This window comes from Oncorhynchus masou, chromosome 5 (assembly GCF_036934945.1).
Source record: "Oncorhynchus masou masou isolate Uvic2021 chromosome 5, UVic_Omas_1.1, whole genome shotgun sequence".
Lineage (NCBI taxonomy): Eukaryota > Metazoa > Chordata > Actinopteri > Salmoniformes > Salmonidae > Oncorhynchus > Oncorhynchus masou.
In genome coordinates, this window is record NC_088216.1 from 50,250,933 (window position 1) to 50,278,738 (window position 27,806).

General features: G+C 41.3%; 1 protein-coding gene across 5 annotated transcripts in view; it reads left to right on the forward strand.

The window, feature by feature from the left end:
• Positions 1 to 4,225: 4,225 nt before the first annotated feature.
• The window catches only part of LOC135539765 (SLIT-ROBO Rho GTPase-activating protein 3-like), a 64,324-nt gene continuing 40,743 nt past the window's right edge, over positions 4,226 to 27,806 (forward strand). For 4 of the 5 annotated variants that reach the window (XM_064965870.1, XM_064965868.1, XM_064965871.1 and 1 more), the window contains exons 1-3: positions 4,631 to 4,713; positions 17,491 to 17,590; positions 26,820 to 27,015. In XM_064965870.1, the coding sequence (XP_064821942.1) occupies positions 17,491 to 17,590; positions 26,820 to 27,015 (296 nt within the window). In that variant the 5' untranslated portion in view covers positions 4,631 to 4,713. Of the gene's footprint in view, positions 4,714 to 17,490; positions 17,591 to 26,819; positions 27,016 to 27,806 lie in introns of all 5 variants that reach the window. The other variant, XM_064965869.1, reaches the window with a different exon arrangement.

Genomic DNA, 27,806 nt, shown 5'->3' on the forward strand with positions numbered 1-27,806 from the left:
TATACGTTTGCATTTCCTGCAATGCAGGAACATACCAAGAAACAAAATAGTGGCCAAATTAAGATGCTACATCTGTAGTTTCACTTCCCTAATACACTTGCAAGTTTGAAAATTGATATCTGTTTACATAAAGGCCTAATCCTGCTAACTACTCAGCAGCATAAACATGGACACGTCTTCTCAACTCAAACACACATATAGATGAGTTTGAATATGTGAAAAGCAACATTATTTACATAGAGTGGGAGATATCCTCTTTAGACTCCTTGGCTGAGGTTCTGTTTTCGGCTGAGTGTACTGTGGTGTGTACTGTGGTATGTTCTGCCACTGGCCTGTGTGCTGTGCGCATTTGTCATGCAGAAGTTTCCACATAAAGCATATTCTGTGAGTGTATTCTCCCCTCAGCAGAGGGCTGACTGATAATGGCTGGCTATGTAAGCACGTACAGCACTGACATACAGTAGGGCACTGGGAAATGTCTTGCTTTTTATCCACATCAATAATTTCCCCAAATCAATATCAGGAAATCAATTACATACGCTGATGAAAAACTTGTGTATGATAAAGACTACTGTATGTAGAGGGAAGTAAGGGATTCATAGATAGCCTAAACCTATAGCAAGGCAAGGACTTAGACATGTGATAATATGGTGATATAATAGAGTCTACTATTCCCACAAGACAACACCCAATTCCTTTGTTCTTTGGAGCAATCACAGCAAACGTTGACATTGCAAAAAGTACACTGGGATTATAAAATGTTATATTTTTAGAACTTATTTTTGGAACATCTTCAAACAGTCGAGTCAATGAAGCACTAATACAATAGGGAGAGCTATTTAAAATGTAACCGAGTTGACTTTGAGGCCGGTTGCCACTGAGACATAGTATTACACTTTGCTAAGAGGCCCTGTGGAGGTTCCCGAGATAACACTGTCAGTGAAGAAGAATACTACTGTCACTTAATGCGGTTATGTGCAGTCATGGAAAGGGGTGGGCTCATAAGAGCAGAACATGTGTCTGTGTCTGCAGTGAACCGTTGCTGGTCAATGTACTGTGTTTGGTATAATGTGCATTGTGCACACTGTATTCAACTCTGAACGTAGCACAGCAAGAGGAGGTTACTACACACCTAGGAAAATGTATACGCCCAGCAAATGTTCGGCAATCTGCTGTTTTAGAATTGTTTTGATTGTGTCCTATGCTTAATATTTCCTACGAGGAAATCCAAGTAATAAAGTTATCACTACAAAATCTTGATTGAAAAGTTATTGACTTCAATCTCAATAATACCGTGGATAGATCAGCATCAAATCAGTGCTATAGTAACGTTAATGTAAACGTGACAGATTCCACCCCATACTGAAAGGAGAGGAGACAAATTACAGTCTTGTGTCTTTGTCATAGTTTTTCAACCTAAAGTGATCTACATCTGGCAGTGTTTCCGTTTGTCTAATCTATCAGTGTTACTGTCCCAGGGGTCAGTTCAGGGTCAGTCATTAAAAGCCTGGGTGTCTCGAATGGCCCACCTCAGGGGTTAAAGGTTGTCATATTACCCGAGCCTGGCTGTAATTGAAAAAATTACAAGCTGTCAAATTCTTGCTTAATCTGTCCTTGCTGTTGTCTGCTCCTGAGCAAGGCAGTTAATCCACTGAAGATGTGGATGTTGGCAGCCCCCCGCACCTCTCTGATCCAGAGGGGTTGTTGGGTTACATGTGGAAGACACTTTTCAGTTGAATACATTCAGTTGGACAACAGACTAGGTACCCCCCTCTCCCTTTCCATTGTTCCCTAAATCCAGGCTGTATCACAACATGGCGCAATTGGGAGTCCCATAGAGAGGCACACAACTGGCCCATGATCGTCTGGGTTTGGCCGGTGTAGGCAGTCATGGTAAATAAGAATTTGTTCTTAACTGACTTGCCTAGTTAAATAAAGGTTAAATGTAAAATAATAATAATAATAATAATAATAATTTGAATTTCCAAAAAAGCTCATTGGTGGAGAGTCATACCTAATCTAAAAGTAAAGATACCTTAATAGAAAATGACTCGAGTGAAAGTGGAAGTCAACCAGTAAAATACTACTTGAGTAAAAGTCTAAAAGTATTTTGTTTTAAATATACTTAATTATCAAAAGTAAGTGGAATTGCTAATATATACTTAAGTATCAAAAGTAAAAATAAAAGTATAAATCATTTCAACTTTCTTATATTAAGCAAACCAGACGGCCCAATTGTTTTCATACTTTTTAATTGACGGATAGCCAGGGGCACACTCTAGCACTGAGATATAATTTACAAACAAAGCATTTATTGTGAGTGATTCTGCCAGATCTAAGGCAGTAGGGATGACCAGGGATGTTTGAATTGGTTAAAAAGCCACTTTTGGGTGTCAGGGAAAATGTATAGAGTAAAAAGTACATTCTTTTCTTTTGGAATGTAGGGAAGTAAAACTAAAAGTTGCTAAAAATACAAATAGTAAAGAAAAGTATAGATATCCCCCAAAAAACAACGTAAGTAGTAAATTAAAGTATTTTTACTTAAGTACTTTACATCACTGGTCTTAAAACACTTATTACAGTAGAGGTTGACCAGCATTTCTCCCAAAGAGGCCCATGAATGAATGAATTACTCAGAATGCGTCCCAAATAGCACCCTAATCCCAATAGTGCACTATGTTTGACCAGAGTCCTATGGGTCTTGGTTAAAGGTACTGTAGTGCACAAAATACGGAATAGGTTTACATTTGGATGCAGCCACTGAATGAGAAATGGACAATGGAGCCTTGTTGGGCCTCAAGAACAGCGATGATGCTATCGTTTCCCAGGCTCCTTCGCTGCAATGCCTTTGGGATCAGAGTTGAGTTAGAAGAGTTTGGGGGTTCCCCCGGTTTGGAAAAGAGAAGATTCTCCTTCAAGAGTCACAAAAATGGTATTTGCAAATGCATGGTGATACATCTTGCATCTTGGCTAAGTTCAAAGTCCTGTTGATGGCTGCCACAGGCTAATATCTGTTTCCAAGTGTCTGAAAGAATTCACTTCTAGAAATACCACTCTGGAACCATACGAGTTCATACAGTATACAGTGCCACTGTCAACGTAGCATTCTGATTTCGATCCTTTCCTTTGCTGTGAAACCCTTCAGTGCATTACTGTTTATTTTGGACGACATTAAAAATAAGACTTAAAAAAAAAATATATATATATATTGTCATTTAGCAGACACTCTTATCCAGAGCGACTTACAGGAGCAATTAGGGTTAAGTGCCTTGCTTAAGCTTTGCTTAAGGGCACATTGACAGAGCCTTGGCAGCTTGGTGATTCTAACCAGCAACCTTTCAGTTACTGACCCGCCGCTCTAACCGCTAGGCTACCTGCCACCTACCGTGAATACCTTTACCCGGAGTTAAATATTATACCATGCAGGAATGCAATTCTAGCAAACTCCACATATTATCAGTAGACACAAACCTTCAGACAATACAAAATATGTTAAACATGTCTGTACACATATATCCACATATGATCCTGTGCACGAGGATTTGACAATCAGCAATGGTCAAAAAAAGAACAACTCATGACACAGAATTGGGAAAGTGCAAAGTAATCTTGCTTTACTGGTAAATCTCATCTCCAAACTCTGCCTTTAGAATGAAGGCCACGAAGAAATGTGAGTCATTCAGCCACAATGAAGGCTCATGCTTGGCTTGCTGAATAATACCTTCCAGCAGAGAGACAAGAAAAACCTTTAATCTTTCCGTTTAGTCATAGCAATAATAATAACATTAATTCTGTGTCATTGACAATGTTTGTTAAGTTATGACTGCCAAGGCTGTTGAATTATGAAACATACAAATATTATCCAACATTTAAACAATGTTGATATTATAATTGGCCTACAACAGTATAGCCCTCTCTTCTGTTATGAGGGTTGTATTCAGAGGGCTGCATTGGTGTCTATAAAGCAGCCTGCAAATGTAGGTATTTTACGCCATAATTTCCAGGTCACCAGTGTCTGTGCTAACGATGATGTGCCTCTTTCAATCTCATCATTTTCAAATCTGTCACCATATATCAGCAACACTCTTAAATTGCTTTGTCACCACGTGCATAACCACTGTACTGTAATGATCCTTTGCATGTGCGTAAGTGTGGGAGTGTGGGTGAGGGGAGGGGAGGGGTGTGTGGGAGGAGTCTGAGATCACTTTTGCATCCAACTCTTGCTGCAGCAGACAGAGACCTCGCTAGAAAAAGGGTGGCTGGAAAGGCGTATGGAAAATTGCACGATGCGATTCTTGCTCATGCACCCCACTGCAAGGCAGTGTTTATATTGAAACATATCATTTACCAAATGTAATATATTTGGATTCTTCATATTGTGTTGTTCTTGGGACATTCAAAAATGTTATGTTGAGGAAAGAGGGGAGTTGTCCAGATCTGTTTGGCACCTTTTAACCAGTTCAACGTCGCCTTGATCGCTGTACAACCTCAAGTGCATTTTGAGACCCTGGAAATCTCTGAAACGCATGTAGCCCTCCCTGCTTCACGCATTTGACGGTCTTTGCCGAAGAGATTTGTAGGCTAGGATACTTTGTGGTGTCGCGAGGCGAGGTGTATAGGTTTCCGTCATCTATTCCTAAAGAATCATGTCATCTCATACGAGAGTCAAGAAGGACAAGGAGATTATTGGGGATTACGAGACTCAAGTGAAAGGTTGGTATTTCCTAATCTAATTGCTTGTGTTTTGATGGTCTTCATTCAAAATGTTTGAAAATCGACATAGAGCCATGAAAAACTGCAAAGCTCTCATTTAAAACCCCTAAAGTAGGCTACGATGTTGTCAGATCGTGATATGCATGTTCAAATACTTTTTTACCTGGCCAAAGTATTATATTGCCTGCAAAAAAGGGGAAGTACGAATTTTCTATGCACTGCAAAAATGAACGTGGACCAGAATGACGTGCTCTCGCTACTATTTATTGTTTCTGCTGCGAGGAATCACCATATTCAGAGAATGATTTAGATTTATTTGCAGATAATCGTTTTTAAACAACACAAAAAACAGTAACAGTATGCAAATCAGGGAGCCAAATGAACGGCTCTTTATGTGATTCACCATTTCGCGAACGACCCAACGGTGGAGTAGACACTTGCATAACTTGTAATTCGAGAGTGAATTACATTAATGGCACCAACAGCATGTTTTTAGTTTATCTTGAACAGAGGCATTTCTTATGCGAATATTTTGGGCCGTTTTTTGTGAATATATGGTCAGGAGGTCCCAGTAGCCAAATAAACATACATTTCCAACAGATAACTCTTATTCAACATAATTTGGGTAAAATCTCCGCACAATGCACTTTACGTGAGTAGGTCTACTGATGTATGGATACTTCAGACATTCCGACAGAATAGTGAAAATGCATAACACCACATTATGCAGCATTAACATGTTAAACAATATGTGACGAAAGTTATTGTGAATGTATCCTTAACAAGGGAAATATTATAACGTGTGTGAGAGAGGTTAAGGACAGCAGCACCGCTCATTCAGATAGCTCGTCTCTCAAGCAAGGCCAGGTTGTCTTCATTGTAGATAATTTAATACATTGAGATAGGCAGCCAAATTCTGATATATTTTTCACTAACTGGTATTTTGACCAATCAGACCAGGTCGATAGGAGCGGATGTGATTGCTGCGTTCATAACCAAGCTGGACGGTGGTAATTACCAGCTGTGACGTCGTAAATACCAGTTGGATGCATTCAAGTGCTTTGAACTCGTTGAGAAACGCCAATTGTCAACTAGCCCCGTCAACCATAAACTAAAAGTACAGCTGTGATGTTTATAAACACATTAAGGTGTTCAAAAACCATATTAGTAGATTGCTTTTTATAACTAATGTTTTACATTTAACTGCCAAAAACGCTGCAATCGAGGTCATTTCCGAAGAAGGTGATGTCAGAGGTCAGCATGTGGGAGGAGAAGAAGCTCGGATGACAGATGAGTTTCCCACCAGTAATTACGAGTTGGAGGGGTGTTCAAGTTGATTTTTACGAGTTGTATGTGGTAAATATCACCTTCCCACTTGGTTATGAAGACCGCATTAGTGTTTCAGAGACTAAAGGTCATGCCCTCTGACCATTGCAGTGGATCATCATGATGATGCATCACCACCTTTTCACGTTAGGGTAATTTCAGTAGGATAATTCCTCTAATAATGGGGTTGTTCCATATGATTTCAATCACTTTCTGACTGCACCCCTTTTGATTTAATCAAAACCTTCCATACCTGTTGGCCCAAGGTCGAAATGATCAGAAAGTGACTTTTTGGACCTGAATGCCAAAACATTCAGGAGATAGAGATGCTCTTTATTTAAAGTTTATTAACAGGGTTATCAAAATATTCTCATATCTTGGGATTTTTTAGTGGAAAAAAATTTGTTCATTTTTTTTTACCATTATTAACGTCAATTATCTTAAAGGTTTGTGTTGTGCCTGTCATCGATTGAGACACAGCATGCTCTAGAATACAGGGTGGGTGTCATTTCAATTATATAAATATAATTCATAGAATAGACCTCTCTCTTCAGACAACTGCGTTTTAGCTGGTACACCCTTTAAATATAAATTCAATTGAACATTTAATTCCCAATTACTATCAGAAACATGGCCACTGGTCCATCCACTGTCAAATGTCCAATTGAATGCGAATGTCTATTGTATTACCTAAACTGTACAAAAATATAAACACAACATGTAAAATGTTAGTTTCATGAGCTGATATAAAAGATCCCTGAAATTTTCCATAAGCATAAAAAGCTTATTTCTCTCATTTTGTGCACACATTTGTTTACACCCCTGTTAGTGAGCATTTCTCATTTACCAAGATAATCCATCCACCTGACAGGTGTGGTATATCAAGAAGCTGATTAAACAGAACGATCATTACACAGGTGCACCTTGTGCTGGGGACAATAAAAGGCCACTCAAATGTGCAGTTTTGTCACACAGCACAATGCCATAGATGTCTTAATTTTTGAAGGAGCATGCAATTGGCATGCTGACTGCAGGAATGTCCACCCGAGCTTTTGCCAGAGAATTGGATGTTAATTTCTCTACCATAAGCTGCCTCCAACATGGGTTTTAGATAATTTGGCAGTATGTCCAACCAGCCTCACAACCACAGACCACGTTTATAGGGTCGTATGGGCAAGCGGTTTGTTGACGTCAATGTTGTGAACAGAGTGCCCCATGGTGGCGGTGGGGTTATTGTATTGGCAGGCATAAGCTATGGACAACAAACCAATTGTATTTTATCGGTCGCAGTTTGAATGCACAGCGATACCGTGACAAGATCCTGGGGCCCATCATCATGCCATTCATCCGCTGCCATCAGCTCATGTTTCAGCATAATAATACACGGGCCCATGTCACAAGGATCTGTACACAATTCCTGGAAGCTGAAAATGTCCCAGTTCTTCCATCGCCTGCATACTCCAAACATGTCACCCATTGAGCACGTTTGGGATGCTCTGGATCAACATGTATGACAGCGTGTTCCAGTTCCCGCCAATATCCAACAACTTTTGCACAGCCATTGAAGAGGATTGGGGCAACAATCCACAGGCCACAATCAACAACCAGATCAACTCTATGCGAAGGAGATGTGTTGCACTGTATGAGGCAAATGGTGGTCACAGCAGATACTGACCAAAAAACTACAGTATCTGTGACCAACAGATGCATATCTGTATCAACAGTCATGTGAAATCCATAGATTAGGACCTCATTTATTTATTTCAATTGACTGATTTCCTTATATGAACTGTAATTCAGTAAAATCTTTGAAATTGTTGTATGTTGCTTTTTATACATTTGTTCAGTATAGATTGCTCGGATTTCAATAACTTATGGAGGATTGACAGTTTAATTTATAACAATGGGTTTTCCAACTTAAAGATGCAATGTGCAGAAATCCCTCCATTTTCTGGTTGCTGAAGTTCAAATAGTCAGTATATGTGACAAAACAAGCAAGCACAGTGTAGAGCCTTCAAACATTTTTCTCTGGACCTCAAAGCCGGTTCCATTGCATTTTTTTCATTGTTTCCCTGTAATCAAGGACTGATTTAGACCTGAGACATCAGGTGTGTGCAATTAATAATCAGGTAGAACAGAAAACCAGCAGGCTCTGGACCGCATAGGGTAAGAGTTCAATACCTCTGGTGAAGAGAATCATTGTACCATCTAAACGGCTGTGAAATATCTTTTCCATAACTCAAAATATTGTATTTTCAATTGTTTGAAGCTGGTGTACAAAACCGAAAGTAAAAGATGCAAAAACAACATTTTAATAAACGGGAAGCATAACATTTGTGGAAATAGAATAGATCTACTGCTTCTCAGACTTGCTTTCAATGAGACGGACAAATCTATAACTCACATTTCCATGGAAGTTACATATTGCAGCTTTAAGTCAACATTCTGTGATGTGTGGACCCCCAACCATCTTTGTGGTACCATTTGAAAGTAGACATTTTTAATTGTATTCACATGTTAGTACATTTATCAGCAAAAACATGATACCCACCCTGTATTCAAGAGTATGCTGTGTCTCAATCGATGGTGGGCACAAGACAAACACCTCAGATTTTGTAAAATATGTTTTTTTTCTACAACATATTTGATCATGAAAAATATCTGAGTTTAGATTTTTAGATAATTGACTTTAAACAAACAAAAAATACAATTGTGTTTTTCTCATTTGACGACCCAGTTTGTAAGTTATAAATAATTTGAAAGCGTAACTGTTTATATTTTCCAGTGATGAAGACAGATGTCTCATGAAGGGGTAAGGTATGCAACATGGGTCAATATTGAGCACCTCTCTCCTGAATATTTTGGCATTTTAGGTCCAAAAAGTCACTTTCTGACCACTTCTACCATGGGCAAACATATATGGAAAGTTTGTTCAAATCAAAAGGGGTAGAGTCAGAAAGTGATTGAAGTCATATGGAACGACTCAATGTCCATCTTTTCAAATGCTACTTGTCACATGCGCTGAATACAGGTGTAGTAGACCTTACAGTAAAATGCTTACTTACAAGACCTTAACCAGCAATGCAGTTTTAAGAAAAATAAGTGTTAAGTAAAAAATGGAGAATTAAAAGTAACAAATAGACAGCAGCAGTAAAATAACAATAGCGAGGCTATATGCAGTGGGTACAGAGTCAATGTGTGGGGGCACCGGTTAGTCGAGGTAATATGTACATGGAGGTAGAGTTATTAAGGTGAGTATGCATAGATAATAATAGAGAGTAGCAGCAGCGTAAAAGAGGGGTCTGGGTAGCCAGTTGATTAGCTGTTATAGAGTCTTATGGCTTGGGGATAGGAGCTGTTAAGAAGCCTTTTGGACCTAGACTTGGTGCTCCGGTACCCCATGCTGTGTGGTAGCATAGAGAACAGTCCATGACTAGGGTGTCTGGAGTCTTTGACCATTTTTAGGGCCTTGCTCTGACACCGCCTGGTATAGAGGTCCTAGATGGCAGGAAGCTTGACCCCAGTGATGTACTGGGCCGTACGCACTACCCCCTGTAGTGCCTTATGGTCGGAGGCCGAGCAATTGCCATACCAGGCAGTGATGCAACTAGTCAGGATGCTCTCGATGGTGCAACTGTGGAAATTTTTGAGGATCTGAGGACCCATGCCAAATCTTTTCAGTCTCCTGAGTGGCAATACGCCCTCTTCACGACTGTTTTAGTGTGTTTGGACCATGCTAGTTTGTTGGTGATGTGGACACCAAGGAACTTGATGCGCTCAACCTGCTCGACTACAGCCCCGTCGATTAGAATGGGGGCGTGCTCGGTCCTCCTTTTCTTGTAGTCCACAATCATCTCCTTTGTCTTGTTCACATTGAGGGAGAGATGGTTGTCCTTTCACCACACGGCCAGGTTTCTGACCTCCTCCCTAAAGGCTGTCTTGTTGTTGGTAATCAGGCCTACCACTGTTGTGTCATTGGCAAACTTGATGATGGTGTTGGTGTCGTGACTGGCCGTGCAGTCATGAGTGAACAGGAAGTACAGGAGGGGACTGAGCACGCACCCCTGAGGGGCTCCAGTGTTGAGGATCAGCGTGGCGGCTGTGTTGTTACCTACCCTCACCACCTGGGGGCGGCCCGTCAGGAAGTCCAGGATCCAGTTGCAGAGGGAGGTGTTTAGTCCCAGGGTCCTTAGCTTAGTGACGCACTTTGAGAACACTATGGTGTTGACCGCAGAGCTGTAGTTAATGAATAGCATTCTCATGTAGGTGTTCCTTTTGTCCAGGTGGGAAAGGGCTGTGTGGAGTGCAGTAGAGATTGCATCATCTGTGGATCTGTTTGGGTGGTATGCAAATTGGAGTGGGTTTAGGGTTTCTGGTTAAGATGTTGATGTGAGCCTTCCAAAGCACTTCATGGCTATGTGAGTGCTATGTATCGGTAGTAATGTAGGCAGGTTAGCTTAGTGTTCTTGGGCACAGGGACTATGGTGGTATTACAGACTTGGACAGGGAGAGGTTGAAAATGTCAGTGAAGACACTTGCCAGTTGGTCAGAGCATGCTCAGAGTACACGTCCTGGTAATCCATTGGGTCCTGCGGTCTTGTGAATGTTGACCTGTTTAAAGTTCTTACTCACATCGGCTGCGGGGAGAGTGTTCACACAGTCGTCCGGAACAGCTGAAGCTCTCATGCATGTTTCAGTGTTACTTGCCTCGAAGCGATGAGAAGAGAGCTTTCGGCGAGATGTCATGAGGAGACAGTGAAAGAACCAGGGATGTCCTTTTTAATCAATAACGTTGTATAATGTTTGGCCCCGGAGTAAGTTCATTTTACATCATCTTTAATTTTCAGACACTCATAAATAAAAATGTGTTAGTCCTGGAACCATAGAGGGTCTGACTGGGGAATCTCTCTCTCTCTCCCAGCAAACAGTTCAGAAACGCCATAAATAATGTATGTTGTCAGCATGAATTATGGAACCATGAAATGGTTTTAGTGTCTCTCTGCTGATGCTAAATACAGTATGTGAATGCATCCCAAATGGCACCCTATTCCCTGCATAATGCACTACTTTAGGGTGTCATTTGGGACGTAACCTGTGACTGTAGAAGATGGGACCACCAAAACCCATGGACGAGATTGAGAGAGAACTAGTAAGTGTGTATTAGAGTTCGACCGATTTTATGATTTTTCATCGCCAATACTGATTATTGGAGGACCAAAAAATGCAGATACCGATTTATTTGGCAGATATTTCTGCAACAAATGAACTTACAACCTTGGTATTGCTATAGCCATTCTCTTACCAACCAAGCTGCACCGGACCACATGTACAATCCTCTACCCGCCAACCTGTTTGTAGAAGAAACAGAAAAGGCAGGCAATATAGCTCTCAAGACAAGTGGCTGATGGATTCCACAACTAAATAGTCTGATACATGCCACAATGGGGCCCCTCTGTTAGACATGTTCCTAACAAACAACATCCCCCACACTTTTTGTCAGTACACTACCTTGTAGTGTACACTACCTTGTACTGAAGTAAGAAATGCAGTGATCTTTGCTCACAACTCAAGGGTACGATGATGTGTCAAGCAGATGCCAGACACATGTATTATCCTACTTGGATTGAAATATTTTAACTAATTTTAGACTGTGCTTGCAGCAAAGAGCAAACGCTGAAACCCTTTCATCCCCCCTGGAGCAGGCTATGACCATAGTGCATCATGAAGAAACGAAGCTGCTCTCACTGCTTTTTAATGAGAAATGGAGCTACACGCTGCGGCATGTTGCTGTCGTCTGCGGAAGTCTTGGTTGGCTCTTTGTGTGTGTGCACGTGCATGCATGTGTGTCGATGCCTGCGTTCATACATGTCTGTGTACGTGCGGGTGTGCGCGTGTGTTCACGGCAGTGCGTGTGTTGACTGCGATAGGGCCATCACAGCTGAGAGGACGTCTCAGTTTCAGGAAAAGCTTTTAAGCTGACAGCTTAAGCTCATTTGCAAGGCTGTCTGGGATCAGTTCAGTTGGGAGTTATAAGGGCTATACTCTGGCATCGGGGTCTAATAGTGCTGAGTAGGTAGCTGACTAAACAACATTTACTGTGGTGCAGTCAGCCAGCAGCCCTTTATTGCTGTCTATTTCCAGACCTGCAGCAGATTTCTGGACATAGATTCTTTCTTGGTTGCCTGGTCTCAGATCTGTTTGTGCCGTCTTGCCAACTCCTTCGGTCAGTGTCACGGCTCCAACATTGACCATATGAGTTGGAGAGACAGATCTGGAACGAGGCTACTTACTTGGGAGAATTTGACTTGAACATACCACAGGGCGGCGCACAATTGGCCCGGCGTCGTCCGGGTTAGGGAGGGCCGAGGTGGACCGTCATTGTAAATAAGAATTTGTTCTTAACCGACGTGTCTAGTTAACCTTTATTTAACATAAAAAATAAAAAATTGTGGTGGGGAGTCGACTCCAAAATAATCGATTCCTCGAATCCTTGCCTGTCGACCCCCATTTCTGGGTGTCAAGCATCAGTATTTTTGCAATTGAGAAAGCTAGTTGCCGTTGGCTACTTCTGAGAATACTAACTCTCGCAACTTTTACAGCAAAGAGAGAGCTAGCGAGGGGGGGGGGGCACAGCCAGGCATCGGTAGGCATGTCGGCTCCCAGGCAGGCAGTCAGAACCGTGCATTGGTAATCAAAATATGTATAGGCTATTGCAATGCTGTATCTCTCAATTTCTTGGCTTGCAATGTTTCGTACAAGTTCACTAAAGTACGGGCTATCAATGAACTTTTTGGAAATGGCAAAGTTCCCTTTGTCATCCATAAACGCATGTTAAATGCAAATGCAGTTCAGCAGCTCAAATCAGCAGGATGGGGGCATTGTTATTAGGAGGGACGTCTACCATGGATCGCTAAAATTATGATCACACTTCATCAATTTTAAATATTAATGGGGACACCTATACGTTTGGCAGCCAAGCTCGAGTTGTCAGTGTATGGCCTATTATTATCATTTTGACATGACTGTGAGTGTGCAGCATCATCCCATGGGATCTGTCAAGGCTGCGCACAGCGGAAATATCACTGAAAAAGTCTAGTTCCTACAAGATCACCTTCTATATTCAAACAAAATTAGGCCTTCTGTAGGCTAAGTCGATGAGGAAATGGGCAGCATCATGCTCATGTTAGTCCTCTAAAACGCAAATGTAGTCTTCCTAGTAGGAGACTGCAATAATGAGGTGGTGTGTACGTATCCATTCCAGCGTGTTTTGGTCGTCGAGCAAGAGTCGTGCACCAAAGATCCTGGAGTCATGCACCACTACTTGAACAGAGTGTTGAAGGACCAACCAACTTTCCGTAACCATGACGAAGAGTCAATGCTGTTAAACCTATAATAACTGCGTTGACAGGTCGTGACCGATGACCTCATTATTTACCTTGTCATGACACTGGCTGTGGTGTGTGTGGTATGTTGTCCAACCGCTCATTAACCTAGTCACTTCCTATGAAGCATGTGTCAACTATTGGTATTTGTCAGAATTAACCGACACTAACCTCCATTAATAGTGTCATGTGTGAAAAATGTTAATGAAGAAGAGTTCAGAAGTTTCCTTTACACAGACAATCAAATTTACTCATGAAATGATCAAGACGTGTTAAAATGTCTTTAGTCCTTGAAGCATCTTGGCGAGTTTATTCCAGTAAATTTATTAGAATAATATTACCAATCATTTTTTATTTCCAGATGGATATTTTTATTAACCTTTTATTTAACTAGGCAAGTCAAATTCTTATTTACAATGATGGCCTACCCTGACGACGCTGGGCCAATTGTGCGCCGCTCTACGGGACTCCAAATCACAGCCGGATGTGATACAGCCTAGGATTCAAACCAGGGACCGTAGTGACACCTCTTGCACTGAGATGCAGTTCCTTAGACTGCTGTGCCACTCGGGAGCCCTAATATACAGTATAGTACAATACAGTGTGATTTATCCAGCAGGTAAAGAGGTCAGACTGGAATAGACCACAGTTCTTTGTTCTGTGCATAGCTACTGATGTCTTTGTATGAGCGTATGTATGGTTGACACTGTGCACGAATGTTTATTGAATTACTCAGCCTGTTTTCATATTCATGTCCAATAGTAGCTGGCTATACTAGCCAGACTTGAGAAAACAGTTTCTGATGTGTTTGCAGCTGGGTTCCACTTCAATCTTTTAACATTTCCATGCGTTTGAAAGAATCTCAGTGGATCAGCTCGACTACAACTCAGTCACAGGCCATTGAACAAACCTCTAGATGCACTGCAGCAAGGCACTGCTGTTCACCCTCATCTACCCCTTCTACCCCCCATTCCTTCTCAACTGGAAAGTAAAACCCACTGAATGAGGTTTGATTGACCTGGATCATGGACCATTTTCCCTCCCTCTGTCATTGGACTCATTTGGAGTCCGTCCATTTAGGTCTTATGCTTAAATGCTTCATTTGGTTTGATCTAATTTGATGCATAAACAATTAGCCAGATAGTGATAATTGTGTGCAAAAAAAACAAACAAGTTAGACAGACCCACAGGCCTTAAAATGGACCAGCCCATCTGGCATTTGTCTGAAATGCCAGATGTCTAGTCCGTCCCTGTGTGGCATTGAAGTATGGTACGGAATGTGTTAGTAAGTGAAGGTATGCTAGCCTATTATTTACAGTAGTCACAGAGGAAGACATTATTGCAGTTTAATTTCATCTGATCAGTCTAGGAGAAGAAGCATGAGAAGGTGTGTGTGTGTAGCTTGTGTTCCTCCTCTCTGTCTCCACCGTAAAATACATTTATTGCAGTAGATCTGCATTCCTTGACTTTCTGGGTTGGTTGACGCCCCTCTGCTAATCAGTATTCATCATGAAGAAAAAATGCTTTGACCTTTCACTGTCATGCGATCATGAGTGTAAGCAATAATGTAGCCTGATTCCTAGATCTGTTTTTTTTGTCTGTCTTGTAAACACCTGTGGTGTTTGGCATGACAATTACCATAGAAGTTGGCAAGACTGCACATAGAGATCTTGGACCAGGCTAGTAATAATGCCCCAACCCCCTCACCCCATGTTCCACCCACCCTGTGTGATATCCTTTCACCCCTCTCCCTTTTCTCTCTCCCCTTCTGCACTTCTGCGTTTGTCTTCTATGGTAATAACAACAGCGCTTATTGCAAAAATCAGCTACAGATTAAGGCAGAATTGTGTGTCGAGACACATCTAGACATAGGAAATCGATGTGAGGTGATTGTTATGGCCATCATAGCTGAGCCCAGTCTGTCTGTCGCCACCCTTTCCTCCTGTCGACCTCTATCGCTGTCCGTCTCTGCCCCTGTCACTGGCTGGATGCTGATGCCCTCATTAAAGCCATTTGTTTCCACAGAGTGAGAGACATTGGAGGATTACAGCGAGACATAGAGATGCATTTGTGAATTCAACCAAAGGGTGTGTAAAGGCATGCCATAGCAATTACGGCTCACCCGAGACGAGCGTTCACAGGAAACTGCCTTGCTTTGTGCCAACTGATGTCGGAGTGTGCGCCTGTGTAAGGTGGCATGTGACCAGCCACGCGTGGAAAACAGCAGAGAGAGAGACAAGCCCAGAACCCCCCCCCTGTCCAGAATCAGGGAACATCCCGCGAGAGGGGAGGGAGAGGTGCATTATAATAATAATAATAATAATAATATTATTATTATTATTATTATTATTATTATTATTAACAGTCCCCGCTCTAAATGTATCTGCTACCTACCTAATGGACAGTGTTACAGAGGGGAATAAAACACTGAACTGACGGAATAGGTGTCTGCTATTACAGTAATAGATATATTTATAGAGACACTGGTTATGGCCATTGTGATAGAAATGACCTCCTAATTGGGAAAATGCCTCGGTATATGTTAGGACATTTTCCTGTAGCTGTATATCTACACCATAGCACCCCTGCTGCGGTAGCACCTGCATTGCGTAAAAGAATACATGTAACTATATCCACACAAATCCCAACTGCGTGCGTCTGTGCGATGTGAAACAACAACTGTACATATCCATGAACTTAGCACAAAGCAGGATCAGTGAGTTAGCCAGCTAACTTTGATAAGCAACCAGAAATAACTATTGATTTTATGCTTCATTAAAAAAAGCTAAACAAAAGGGAATTTCACACTAAAATGGTTTGTTGCATTTCTTTTCGGAACTCTGGTGCATTTACCCCTTAGTTCGGTTTGCTCTATCTGCACTAAACAAATCACTGTGGTTCTCTCAAAAAGCGTGGTCTCTGTCCGACTTAAATTCTTTTCATGGTGCTGTTCGCTGCCAGTGAGAATGCAGTCTGGACCAAACACAGGAACATAACCAGAGTTGCACATTTATTATTGGTTGTTTGACTGTGAACATTTGATGAAATCATAACTTGAGAGCTCTGAAACATTCTGTGACTAGCAGCACATTTAGCGGGTAGTGTTGCTCTGCCTTGCATGCTCCCTCAGTGACGCCCCATGCGAGTCTCAGGCTCAGCTGGCTCCGGTTGACAGCACCCGGTTAGGGCCCCCAACCAAGGTTATGTGAAAATTTAGGGTAGACTGGGCTCTCAAACCCTGGCAGGCAGCCAGTCTAGGAGACGGACAAATCCAATTACAAAGCCACACGTCCTCAAAGGCTGACTAAGCAGATACAGGAGTCCCATCTCCCAAATGTCTGGAATGGCGGATGAAGGTGGCAACTGATAACTAAAATGTGAATTTATGAGTGCATCCTATGCAGATTAGGGGAGATGGGGACTATACCAGGGATATAGGCTACTGAATACAGCCTAGTCAAATCGCAGTCATAGGCTATTGCGCAGTTTCCTCAAACATGTTGGAAGACCAAAGCGAAGGTAATATGTGACTCCTTTCAGGAAACTAGACATACTTAGCGTCACTACTTAACAGGCGAGGCATTTCAACGTAAACATTTTTTTGAATCAAAATGCATTTTTTTTGGAGGCAGAAATGCCTTCTGGAACATGTGAACATTCATGTGCCTTAATTTAAAAAAACTTGTATATTATCTGTAAATACAAATTAAAGTGTTAAATTACGAGCCTAGTTGGTTTAGCCTTGGAAAAAGGTAGGAACCTTCCCACTAGCCATGATTGACTGTGATAATTGATGGGCTGGACATGCCAAGAGATGAGTTTGGATTGGTCTGCCATTCAGCATGCTTCTGTCTATAACATAAGCTGCTCAGTATGTGTAGGTCATGCTTTCTAACGTGGCTTTTTTAATGATATCATGAACTGCGTGATATGGAGGGCATGATATGAAGTGTTGCTAATGCTCTTGACTTTCTGGAGAACTGAGTTTTGAAATCAGTGGAATGCCCGGTGGAAGCAGAGTATGATTTCTAAGGAGATGGAGTAAATTCAGCCTTTTACAAATATGCAGATGGATATGCAGATGGCTGTCTCCGGATTACATCTTCAAACTAAGAGCAACCATGGTATCTGTGACAGAGGGAGAAGCACTCATCCATGTATACGGACGGGTAAGAGAATATAGCCAACAACATTTTCAGATGTTATAAGTTTCTAATTTTGTTAGTCGTTTTTCATTGCAAGTTAAAGCATACTGCTAGCTAGCTAAAGTTAGCTGGCTGTGTAGTAATATTATTAGTATCTTAGAGCCATTTGCACTGCTAGTATTATAGCCTAAAGTTAACTAGCTAACTAACATTGAACCTAGTTGGTTAGCTTTAGCTACCTGCAGATTCATGCAGGGTAGTAACGTTATGAGTTTGGATTATGGTTCATTGTTTCGCTAGCTACATGTCTAAACAAAATACTATGCCAGTAACCATTTCACTGTACCGTTTACACCTTCTCTATCCTGTGCATGTGACAAATGCACTTTGATTTTATTTTATATAGTGTGTGTTTACCAGAGACTGTAATGTGAAGAACAACATGACCTGCACTAAAGTCAAATTGGGATATAACTTTAGCCCAACAAGACAGTGTCTAAGTTCTACATTTCTCCAGTAGAATGCCCTGCTTTTATTTTGTCACACTCACAACCATCAACTGTTTTCTGTAATTAGCTCGCCATTAACTTGTAAATAAGGATCTTGTTGAGAGTTTATTTTCTTGTAATAATGAATACAAATGAGCTAAAGTTAAGACATTGTCAGCTATATGACATGGTCATTATTTGAACTGGCTAGCCAGCTAACTTAATGTTAGCTAGCTAATAAGCTAGAATCTAACCAAAACATTGTTTAGAAAGTTGCCCAGTTTGCTAGATTGAATTTTTTAAAACGGATGGGTTTGTTAGTGTTAAAATACATAAGTTATGCTATTTTGGACCACCAGGCTGCTGTGTTTTTGTGTTTTATAGTTTTTCACAAAGACACGTTTGATGTTGGACAACAATAGAATGTTCATGATCTCATTGCGACAAGTTTTACAGACATGTCGATAGACGTAGTATAACCAGTGTTTAGTCTTGAAATCTTTGGTTGTTTAGTACTCTACCGTACTCACTCTGTTTAGCACATGGCTTCACTTGAATCCTTAAAGAGATAGATGGAATCCTTAAAGAGGGTGTGAATGATTCTGAATGTGTGTAGACAAATAAGAGCTCTCCAGTAGGTGCACCAAAACATTCAGGGGCCATTTTCTCAAAAGTTGATCAACTTTCAAAGCAGGGCCTCCCGGGTGGCGCAGAGATTCTGGGTTCGAGCCCAGGCTCTGTCGCAGCCGGCCGCTACCGGGAGGCCCATGTGGCGGAGCACAATTGGCCCAGCGTCGTCCGGGTTGGGGAGGGTTTGGCCGGCAGGATATCTTTGTCTCATCGCGCACTAGCGACTCCTGTGGTGGGCCCGGGCGCAGCACACGCTGACCAGGTTGCCAGGTGTACGGTGTTTCCTCCGACACATTGGTGCGGCTGGCTTCCGGGTTGGATGTGCATTGTGTCAAGAAGCAGTGCAGCTTGGTTGGGTTGTGTTTTGGAGGATGCATGGCTCTCGACCGTCGCCTCTCCCGAGTCTGTACGGGAGTTGCAGCGATGAGACAAGACTGTAACTACTACCAATTGGATCCCACGAAATTAGAAGTAAAGAAACTTTTTTACTTTCCCGTTGTTCCTCAACTGATATACGATTTTCTAGCTCTGAGTCTATTTTCATCCAATGTAAAAAATAAAAAATAAAAACACAATTTAAAATTTTGCTGCATAAGACTGAATCGAGCCAGTCAGTCACATATGAACATTGGACACACAAGCTTCATGATAATAAGAAATGGACTTATCCTTACTGTTATTGTCCAATAAACAAATAACTTGCATGGACACGTGGTTTTTGTTTAGGAATTTTGGTTCGTTTGACATTTGACAATGTGAAACCAACCGAACCAAATGGAAAAAAAAAACAATGTAACAAATAGTCTAGCTCAAACTATAGCTCAAAATGATGTTTGAAAACGATATTCAATGTCTTTCCTTTTGTTAAATCAATTAGACCATGCCCATTTCAAGCTTATCTTTCTACAAAATAAAATGTTTTGTCAGAATATTTTAGAAAAGTGAGCTGGCTAACTCCATAATCCTGCTTTTTGGTATACCCCTCTGAGGCTTTCTTTTTTGTTTTTCATATTTCGCTGTGGTTTCAAACCGGTTTCTGGGGGTAATTCATAGTTGGGTCCAGAGCTGTAGCCACTGAGCTTTTATTGAGGATAACAAACACCTGGCCCAGCATTCAACAGCAGATGAGTTAATTGACTGTGCTATGGGCTCTGGAACATCTGAGTCATTTTGGCAAAATACATTAGCTACCAATTTAAAATAAAAAAAACTCTAATCTACAGTAATGCCTGACTTGACTAAACTAAACAGAGCACATGTTTAATTCTAAGATGGAAACATCGAGCCATACATGCTTATGACAAGTAATTTGTACAACACATTATAATACATTATACCTGCAGGCTTGAAGTAAAGTCAATGTTACCAAAATATAGCTATTTATTCACCTTTCCTACAAGACTGCAGCTTTTAGAGCATAGTTGTAGATCAGTGGAGGCTCCTCAGAGAACAAAGGGGAGGTCCATCCTCAGTGAATTTCATAAAAATAGTTCAACAATAAAGTTATCCTTTTTAGACAAAAGTATACTAAATATATTCATGCCACCAAATAATTGATTAAAACACACTTTTGCAATGAAGGTCTACAGTAGCCTCAACAGCATTCTGTAGGGTAGCACCATGGTGTAGCTGGAGGACAGCTGGTTTCCATCCTTCTCTGGGTACATTGACTTCAATACAAAACCAAGGAGGCTCATGGTTCTCACACCATTCCATAGACTTAAACAGTAATTATAACAACTTCCGGAGGTGCAACCTGTGCATCGATTCTGTATGGGTTTCAAGGGCCGTCCTGTAACTCTGTAGAGGCCTGCAGCATCCAGAGAACCGTGCACAAACTGCACAGAGTACCATCCTTCCATAGCCTTTACTGATCCATAAATAACTAGAGCTAGGGCTCTAGGAAGAGAAGGCAAACATCATGAGGCTATTATCTTGATCACACTGATCACATTATAATATTAAACAGTCATTTTGATCCTCTCATAGAGTGAATTCTAAATGGCACCCTACCTATATGCGCCTTGGTCAAAAGTGTTGCACTATGTGGTCGATCCCATGCCAACGGGAGCGGAAAATATTTTTGTTATCTCAGATTGTTCTCGCAATTATTACATAGATACCTCATTGAGAGGAAGGATGTTTGAAATGCTTCTTGGGCATTTCCATGATAACAGAATTACGCTTTTACTCTCTTTTTACACTTTTTAAATTGTATGCCAAACAAAAAAAACATTTCAAAGTTTAACAAACCATACAACTCTATGTACAAGGACTACTTTTAACATTTCCACTGACATTTTTTACAAAAACTATTTTAGTAGAACAGTGCAGATGCAAACTTTGGTAACGGAATTATGGTAAATTATGGTTTTCCCAAAACTTAAATATCGGCTCCATTTCTTGTTAACAAACTACAGTTTTGGCAAGTTGGTTAGGACATCCACTTTGTGCATGACACAAGTAATTTTTCCAACAATTGTTTAGACAGATTATTTCACTTATAATTCACTGTATCACAATTCCAGTGGGTCAGAAGTTTACATACACTAAGTTGACTGTGCTTTTTAAACAGCTTGGAAAATTCCTGAAAATGATGTAATGGCTTTAGAAGCGTCTAATAGGCTAATTGACATCATTTGAGTCAATTGGAGGTGTACCTGTGGATGTATTTCAAGGCCTACCTTCAAACTCAGTGCCTCTTTGCTTGACATAATGGGAAAATCAAAAGAAGTCAGCCATGACCTCAGAAAAAAATTGTAGACCTCCAGAAGTTGGTTCATCCTTGGGAGCAATTTCCAAATGCCTGAAGGTACCACGTTCATCTGTACGAACAATAGTATGCAAGTATAAACACCATGGGACCACGCAGCCAGACGCCCTGTCTCGTAGTGATGAACGTACTTTGGTGCGAAAAGTGCAAATCAATCCCACAACAACAGCAAAGGACCTTGTGAAGATTCTGGAGGAAACAGGTACACAAGTATTTATTTCCACAGTAAAACAAGTCCTATATCGGCATAACCTGAAAGGCCGCTCGGCAAGGAAGAAGCCACTGCTCCAAACCGCCATAAAAAAGCCAGACTATGGTTTGCAACTGCACATGGGGACAAAGATCATACATTTTGGAGAAATTACCTCTGGTCTGATTAATCAAAAATTGAACTGTTTAGCCATAACAACCATTGTTATGTTTGGAGGAAAAAGGGGGAGGCCTGCAAGCCGAAGAACACCACCCCCATGCTTCACGGTTGGGATGGCAGCATCATGTTGTGGGGGTGCTTTGCTGCAGGAGGGAGTGGTGCACTTCACAAACTAGATGGCATCATGTGGCAGGAAAATGTAGGTATTTTGAAGCAACATCTCAAGACATCAGTCAGGAAGTTAAAGCTTGGTCGCAAATGGGTCTTCCAAATGGACAATGAGAATTTGTGGGCAGAACTGAATTACCGTGTGCGAGCAAGGGGACCTACAAACCTGACTCAGTTACACCAGCTCTGTTATGAGGAAAGGGCCAAAATTCACCCAATTTATTGTGGGCAGCTTGTGGAAGGCTACCCAAAACGTTTGATCCAAGTTAAACCATTTAAAGGCAATGCTTCCAAATACCAATTGAGGGTATGTAAACTTCTGACCCACTAGGAATGTGATGAAAGAAATTAAAGCTGAAATAAATCATTCTCTCTACTATTATTCTGACATTTCAATTTCTTAATATATTGGTGATCCTAACTGACCTAAGACAGGGAATCTTTACGAGGATTAAATGTCAGGAATTGTGAAAAACTGAGTTTAAATGTGTTTGGCTAAGGTGTATGTAAACTTCCGACTTAAACTGTATATGCATAGTCACTTTAACTATACATTCGTGAACATTCTACCTCAATTGACCCGGCTAACCAGTTCCCCTGGCTAACCAGGCTATCTGCATTGTGTCCCGCCACTTACCACCCATCAACCTCTTTTAAGCTACTGCTACTCTGTTTATCATATATGCATAGTCACTTTAACCATGTCTACATGTACATACTACCTCAATCAGCCCGACTAACCGGTGCCTGTATGTGGCCTCGCTACTGTACATAGCCTCGCTACTGTTATTTTTCACTGTTGTATTCTGTGTGTGACAAACTTTGATTTGAAAATGGATTCAAAGGGAACTCCCTCTGCTGGTGATATGCTGAATATGCAATTCTAAAGGAGGGCTGTGATTGGTTTTCAGTGTTAAAAGTACAGAGCCCCCTCTGGAAATTTGACGTGTTTGAAGAGTATATTTTTAATAAACAATATGCCAAAAATAAAGAAAAAATCTAACAGGGTAGTTTTGAGAGATTAATATTTGTAATGTTGAATAAACGTGTGTAATGTGTATTTTATAATATAGACATACTTGAGAGAACATACATATTTGAGAGAACGCTATAAAGATTATAATAACACCAAGATGTTGTCTGTACCTGTTCATAAGGTCTTACAGGAAACATGTATAGGTCTAAAAGGGGCCTAAAATGTGATACAAATGTAAAAAGCATATTGAACATCCTTCCTCCCAATGCAGATCCAATATGAGAATTGCCAGAACAATCTGAGATTCCAAAAATGTTCCACTCCCACTGGTTTGGAATGCACCCATTGAATACCCTCCATTATTTGATTTTCCACTTAGATGTTCATTTATTATAAATTACCCATAAACTGATAGTTGGATGCGGGAAGTATTACGTTTACATAATAAGAGGAAATCATGTTGTTTGATGCTCTATTTTTACACATGGGGTAGCGAGGCTGGCTGGCAGCAGGACCGTCATTTTTTTCCCCACTGACCCTCCTTACATACAGTTTACATACACCTTAGCCAAGGCTATTAATTGTTTATTGAGAGACTCTGATTGTGGTCCAAATGGCACCCTATTCCCTATGTGGTGCACTACTTTTGACCAGCGCACTACATAGGGAATAGGGTGCCATTTGAGACGTAACCTCAAAAGTTGCCCTTGTTCCAACCCATTATGCTAATAAACAGAAGGGCTGCTGGGAGGGAACGGAACACAGAAGTGGAACACAGAAGTGGAACTCTGGGCCAGGCTAGTGGAGATGCATCCAGGGTTCCTTATCCAGGCAGCCATGGAGACCACAAGGGATACATTTCCAGCAAGCCGGCCAAGAAATAGAAGGCACACACTTTTACTAACACACACACACACACTTGCTATTTTTGTGCTGCTTTATTCATCAATACAAAAACCCCATTGAGAAGTAAACAAAAGTGCCTTTTATATGCAAGGGGCAGTATAATCTGGTTCATTGATGCGTTTTCTAAAGACTTCCTGTCTGTTTGCTGGGTAGTGCATGATGGGTAAAGGCTGCCAAGCTGGAGACTTGGAGGGGTTCAATCATGATCTCCATATTGCTTAATCACTTGGACTGGTTCTGTTAAGGGAATCAAGAGAAAAGATCAGTTCATCACCACATTATGGAAATGCTGTGGACCATCTGTTCATCTACAGAATCTAAAATCTCGAATACTGTTGTTTTTTTACATTATTATTTGGATATTTGTATTGTGCTACTAACTGCGCTGTAAGTGAGTCATTGGATTTTACAGAGCTGCATGTGTTTCTCTCTGTCTGCATGCGTGTGAGTGAATGTCCGTGTGTGTGTGTGTGTGTGTTCATAGCTGCAGTAGGAGCCTTTAGACGCGAGATGCATGTCTGGCTGATTTAGGCAGACAGGATGGAGAATAGGATGTAGGTCAGGGCAGCCTTCTGAGATCGACACATTGTTCTGCAAGTTTGTCATTTTAAAATGGCACACATTCTTTGAATTACAAGCTTTCGGCGGTTTTGAAACTATGCTCGTTTTCGAAGTCAAAGAATGAGGGAAAATGCCAGTCATTTTTGGTCAGCATTCTTCAATTATAATCAAAATACCTCTTGAGTGGAATAATGAGTTAATGGCGTATGGCTAAATTTAACCTGAAATAACACGCAATGTAGAACCCTTTGCAGTCTCACATTGCCATTGATTTAAGTGTATCTTTAAGCAGCATATCAAACTAGGGTTGGGCACTTTTCATATCGTCATACCGTCCTTCTTTCATCCCGGGATATACAGTATTACCGGCTTTGTACACAAGGGGTTCCAATAAATGCCCATTGGTCATCTGTTACCAGAATGCTAACAAGGTTAGCACAAGTAATAGCAAATTTCCATGGAGGCTGCTAGCTAAGTAAGCTAATGAATGCCAAAGAAAATTAACGAATTGCATAGACAGGCAATCCAGCTCATAAAGTTATACATATATAGGTAGGAGCTACGGAATGTAATTTTTGGTGAGTTTGGACAAGCGAAAATGAACAAGCGACATTATGCAAATTAACAAAGTTTTGACGCATGCTTGTTAGAAGGAAGAACAGTACTGGCTCTGGAGCAGCATGTGTACACGCTGTGTCTGTGTGGAGTCTGGATTCGCCAGGGCAACAGGCCTACCTGCTCTGCTCAGAGAAGAGAATGAGAACTGTCTGAGAACGCAGAGGAGAAAAAATACTATTAAATGAAGATATTTGTACAGCTGCCACTAACTCATACGAAGGGCTTTGACTTCTCAAACACGGCAGAAAGCTAACACAATATGATGCCCCGTCACTTTATTAATTCAGCTTCTTACTTGGTTAACACAATTCTGCGTTTTTCACACAGGAAAAGAAATGTCAAATGCGTAAGTGATATCTTGCTGCCTTTTGTTAACACAGATGTAAAATGCTTCTTATTGTAATTTCTGCCTTTCATCAGACACATTTTGTGCTTCAGTTGCACTTTTCCACTCAGATGAGAATTCACGAACCGTCATTCTATGGGCAGACAACGCTCTAATTGATGTGTAGTTACTTTTCTCTGTGTAGCCAGCCTACTTTTCTCCTGTAAAATGCAATATTAACTTTAAGCAAAACTTTAGGAAATGTATTATTATTTCAATGTTAGAAATATAATGGCCATGCATTGTTTTTACAAAAAAAGATCTTGCTTTTTCAAAGTAAACTCATTTACTTGTGTGGCTGCCAGCCAAATAGCATTGCGCTTCTGTTGTCTTCTGATGTAAATAAAATAAAAAAATTCTCCCGAATGTGTTGCACTAATGTATTTTCTGTGAAGGAAAACTATAGTTGCACATCCCCGATTTACTCTATTGAAGCAAAAAAACACTGACTTTCAATATAAAACGCGACCCCTGTCAATACACAGCTGTACTCAGCTGCTCCCGTTTCTGCTGTTGTGCTACTTGCAAACAAACACATGACTGGATCAACTGTTCTGGGGAACTGCGGTAAGCTTCATAATGTAAAATAATGTGACGGGTGAAATGAAGAACATCATCTGCTTTATCTCCTAAAGTATTGCACAAGTTGACTGCAGGTATTTATTTAAGCAGCTAAAAAAATATACATTTATTGAAAAACTTCAAATAAATAAATAGTTTCAACGGTATTTCCAAATACCCCGGTATACGGTGTATTTGGTGTACCGCCCAAGCCTATACTATACACTATAATATTTGAAGAGGTTACCAATAGGAATATTAACACAGCTTTGCATAGTAATCATCGATAGTTTTGTACTACTATGTGTAGCTACTGAACGCCTGTATCTCCAAAGCCCTCACATCAGCAGAGCCACACCAGTGCCACAGTGGCTTACTGTGACTTGAGTCTCTAAAAGATGATTTAATGTAATGAGGCTTGTGATCTATATGGGCTGACACAGTGTGAGGGGGGGATGCTGATATAGTCTGCTCTCTATCTCGCTGTGCTGGCTTCTGGCTCACAACCCTGGCCTGAGCAGGCCAGCACCTTAGCTACAGTATTCAACAGCAAGCATGGAGAGCCCAGCATAACACATTATAGACAGTGACACCCCAGCAGGAAGCATAGAGCACTCTCCATAGGCAGAGGACAGCAAGATCCAACACGTGCACGGCACACACACTTTAAACATTTATTTGCAGAAATTCGTTTTTGTTTGTTCTCTTGTATGTACCTTTGCCTCCTGCATGCCCACCCTTACGACCTCAAGACACGTTTACCTTTTTCACACTGCCTCTCTTTTGAAGGTGTGCTTTCCTCCTTTCTAATTGGCAGAGATCCGTAACCAGTTGGTGGAGCAGTTCCGATGTCTTGAGCAGCAGTCGGAGTCCCGGCTACAGCTTCTGCAGGACCTACAGGAATTCTTCCGCCGCAAGGCCGAGCTGCAGTTGGAGTACTCCCGAGGCCTGGACAAACTGGCCGAGCGCTTCTCCGGCAAGATACGCTCCTCCAGGGAACATCAGCACTTTAAGTGAGTATTGTTGTGTTGTGTGTACGGTCTGTCTGGTAACCCTGTAATTGTGCTATTGTCTTATCGTAGGACTGTATGATAAACAGAAATTATATATACTTGACAAAAATATAAACGCAACGTGTAAAGTGTTGGTCCCATGTTTCATGAGTTGATATTAAAGGTCCCAGAAATTTGCCATATGCAAGGAAGGTGTATTTCTCAACCAGAGCGCGCGCAATTGGCATGTTGACTGCAGGAATGTCCACCAGAGCTGTTGCCAGATAATGTTAATTTCTCTACCATAAGCCATATATATATATATATATATATATATAATAAAGGGAACACAAACAACACAATAGCTCCAAGTCAATCACACTTCTGTGAAATCAAACTGTCCACTTAGGAAGCAACACTGATTAACAGCTCATCCAGGATGGCACATCAATGCGAGCTGTGGCAAGAAGGTTTGCTGTGTCTGTCAGCATAGTGTCCAGAGCATGGAAACGCTACCAGGAAACAGGCCAGTACATCAGGAGACATGGAGGAGGCCGTAGGAAGGCAACAACCCAGCATCAGAGCCCTGCAAAATGACCTCCAGCAGGCCACAAATGTGCATGTGTCTGCTCAAACGGTCAGAAACAGACTCCATGAGGGTGGTATGAGGGCCCGACGTCCACAGGTGGGGGTTGTGCTTACAACCCAACACCGTGCAGGACGTTTGGCATTTGCCAGAGAACACCAAGATTGGCAAATTCGCCACTGGCGCCATGTGCTCTTCACAGAGGAAAGCAGGTTCACACTGAGCA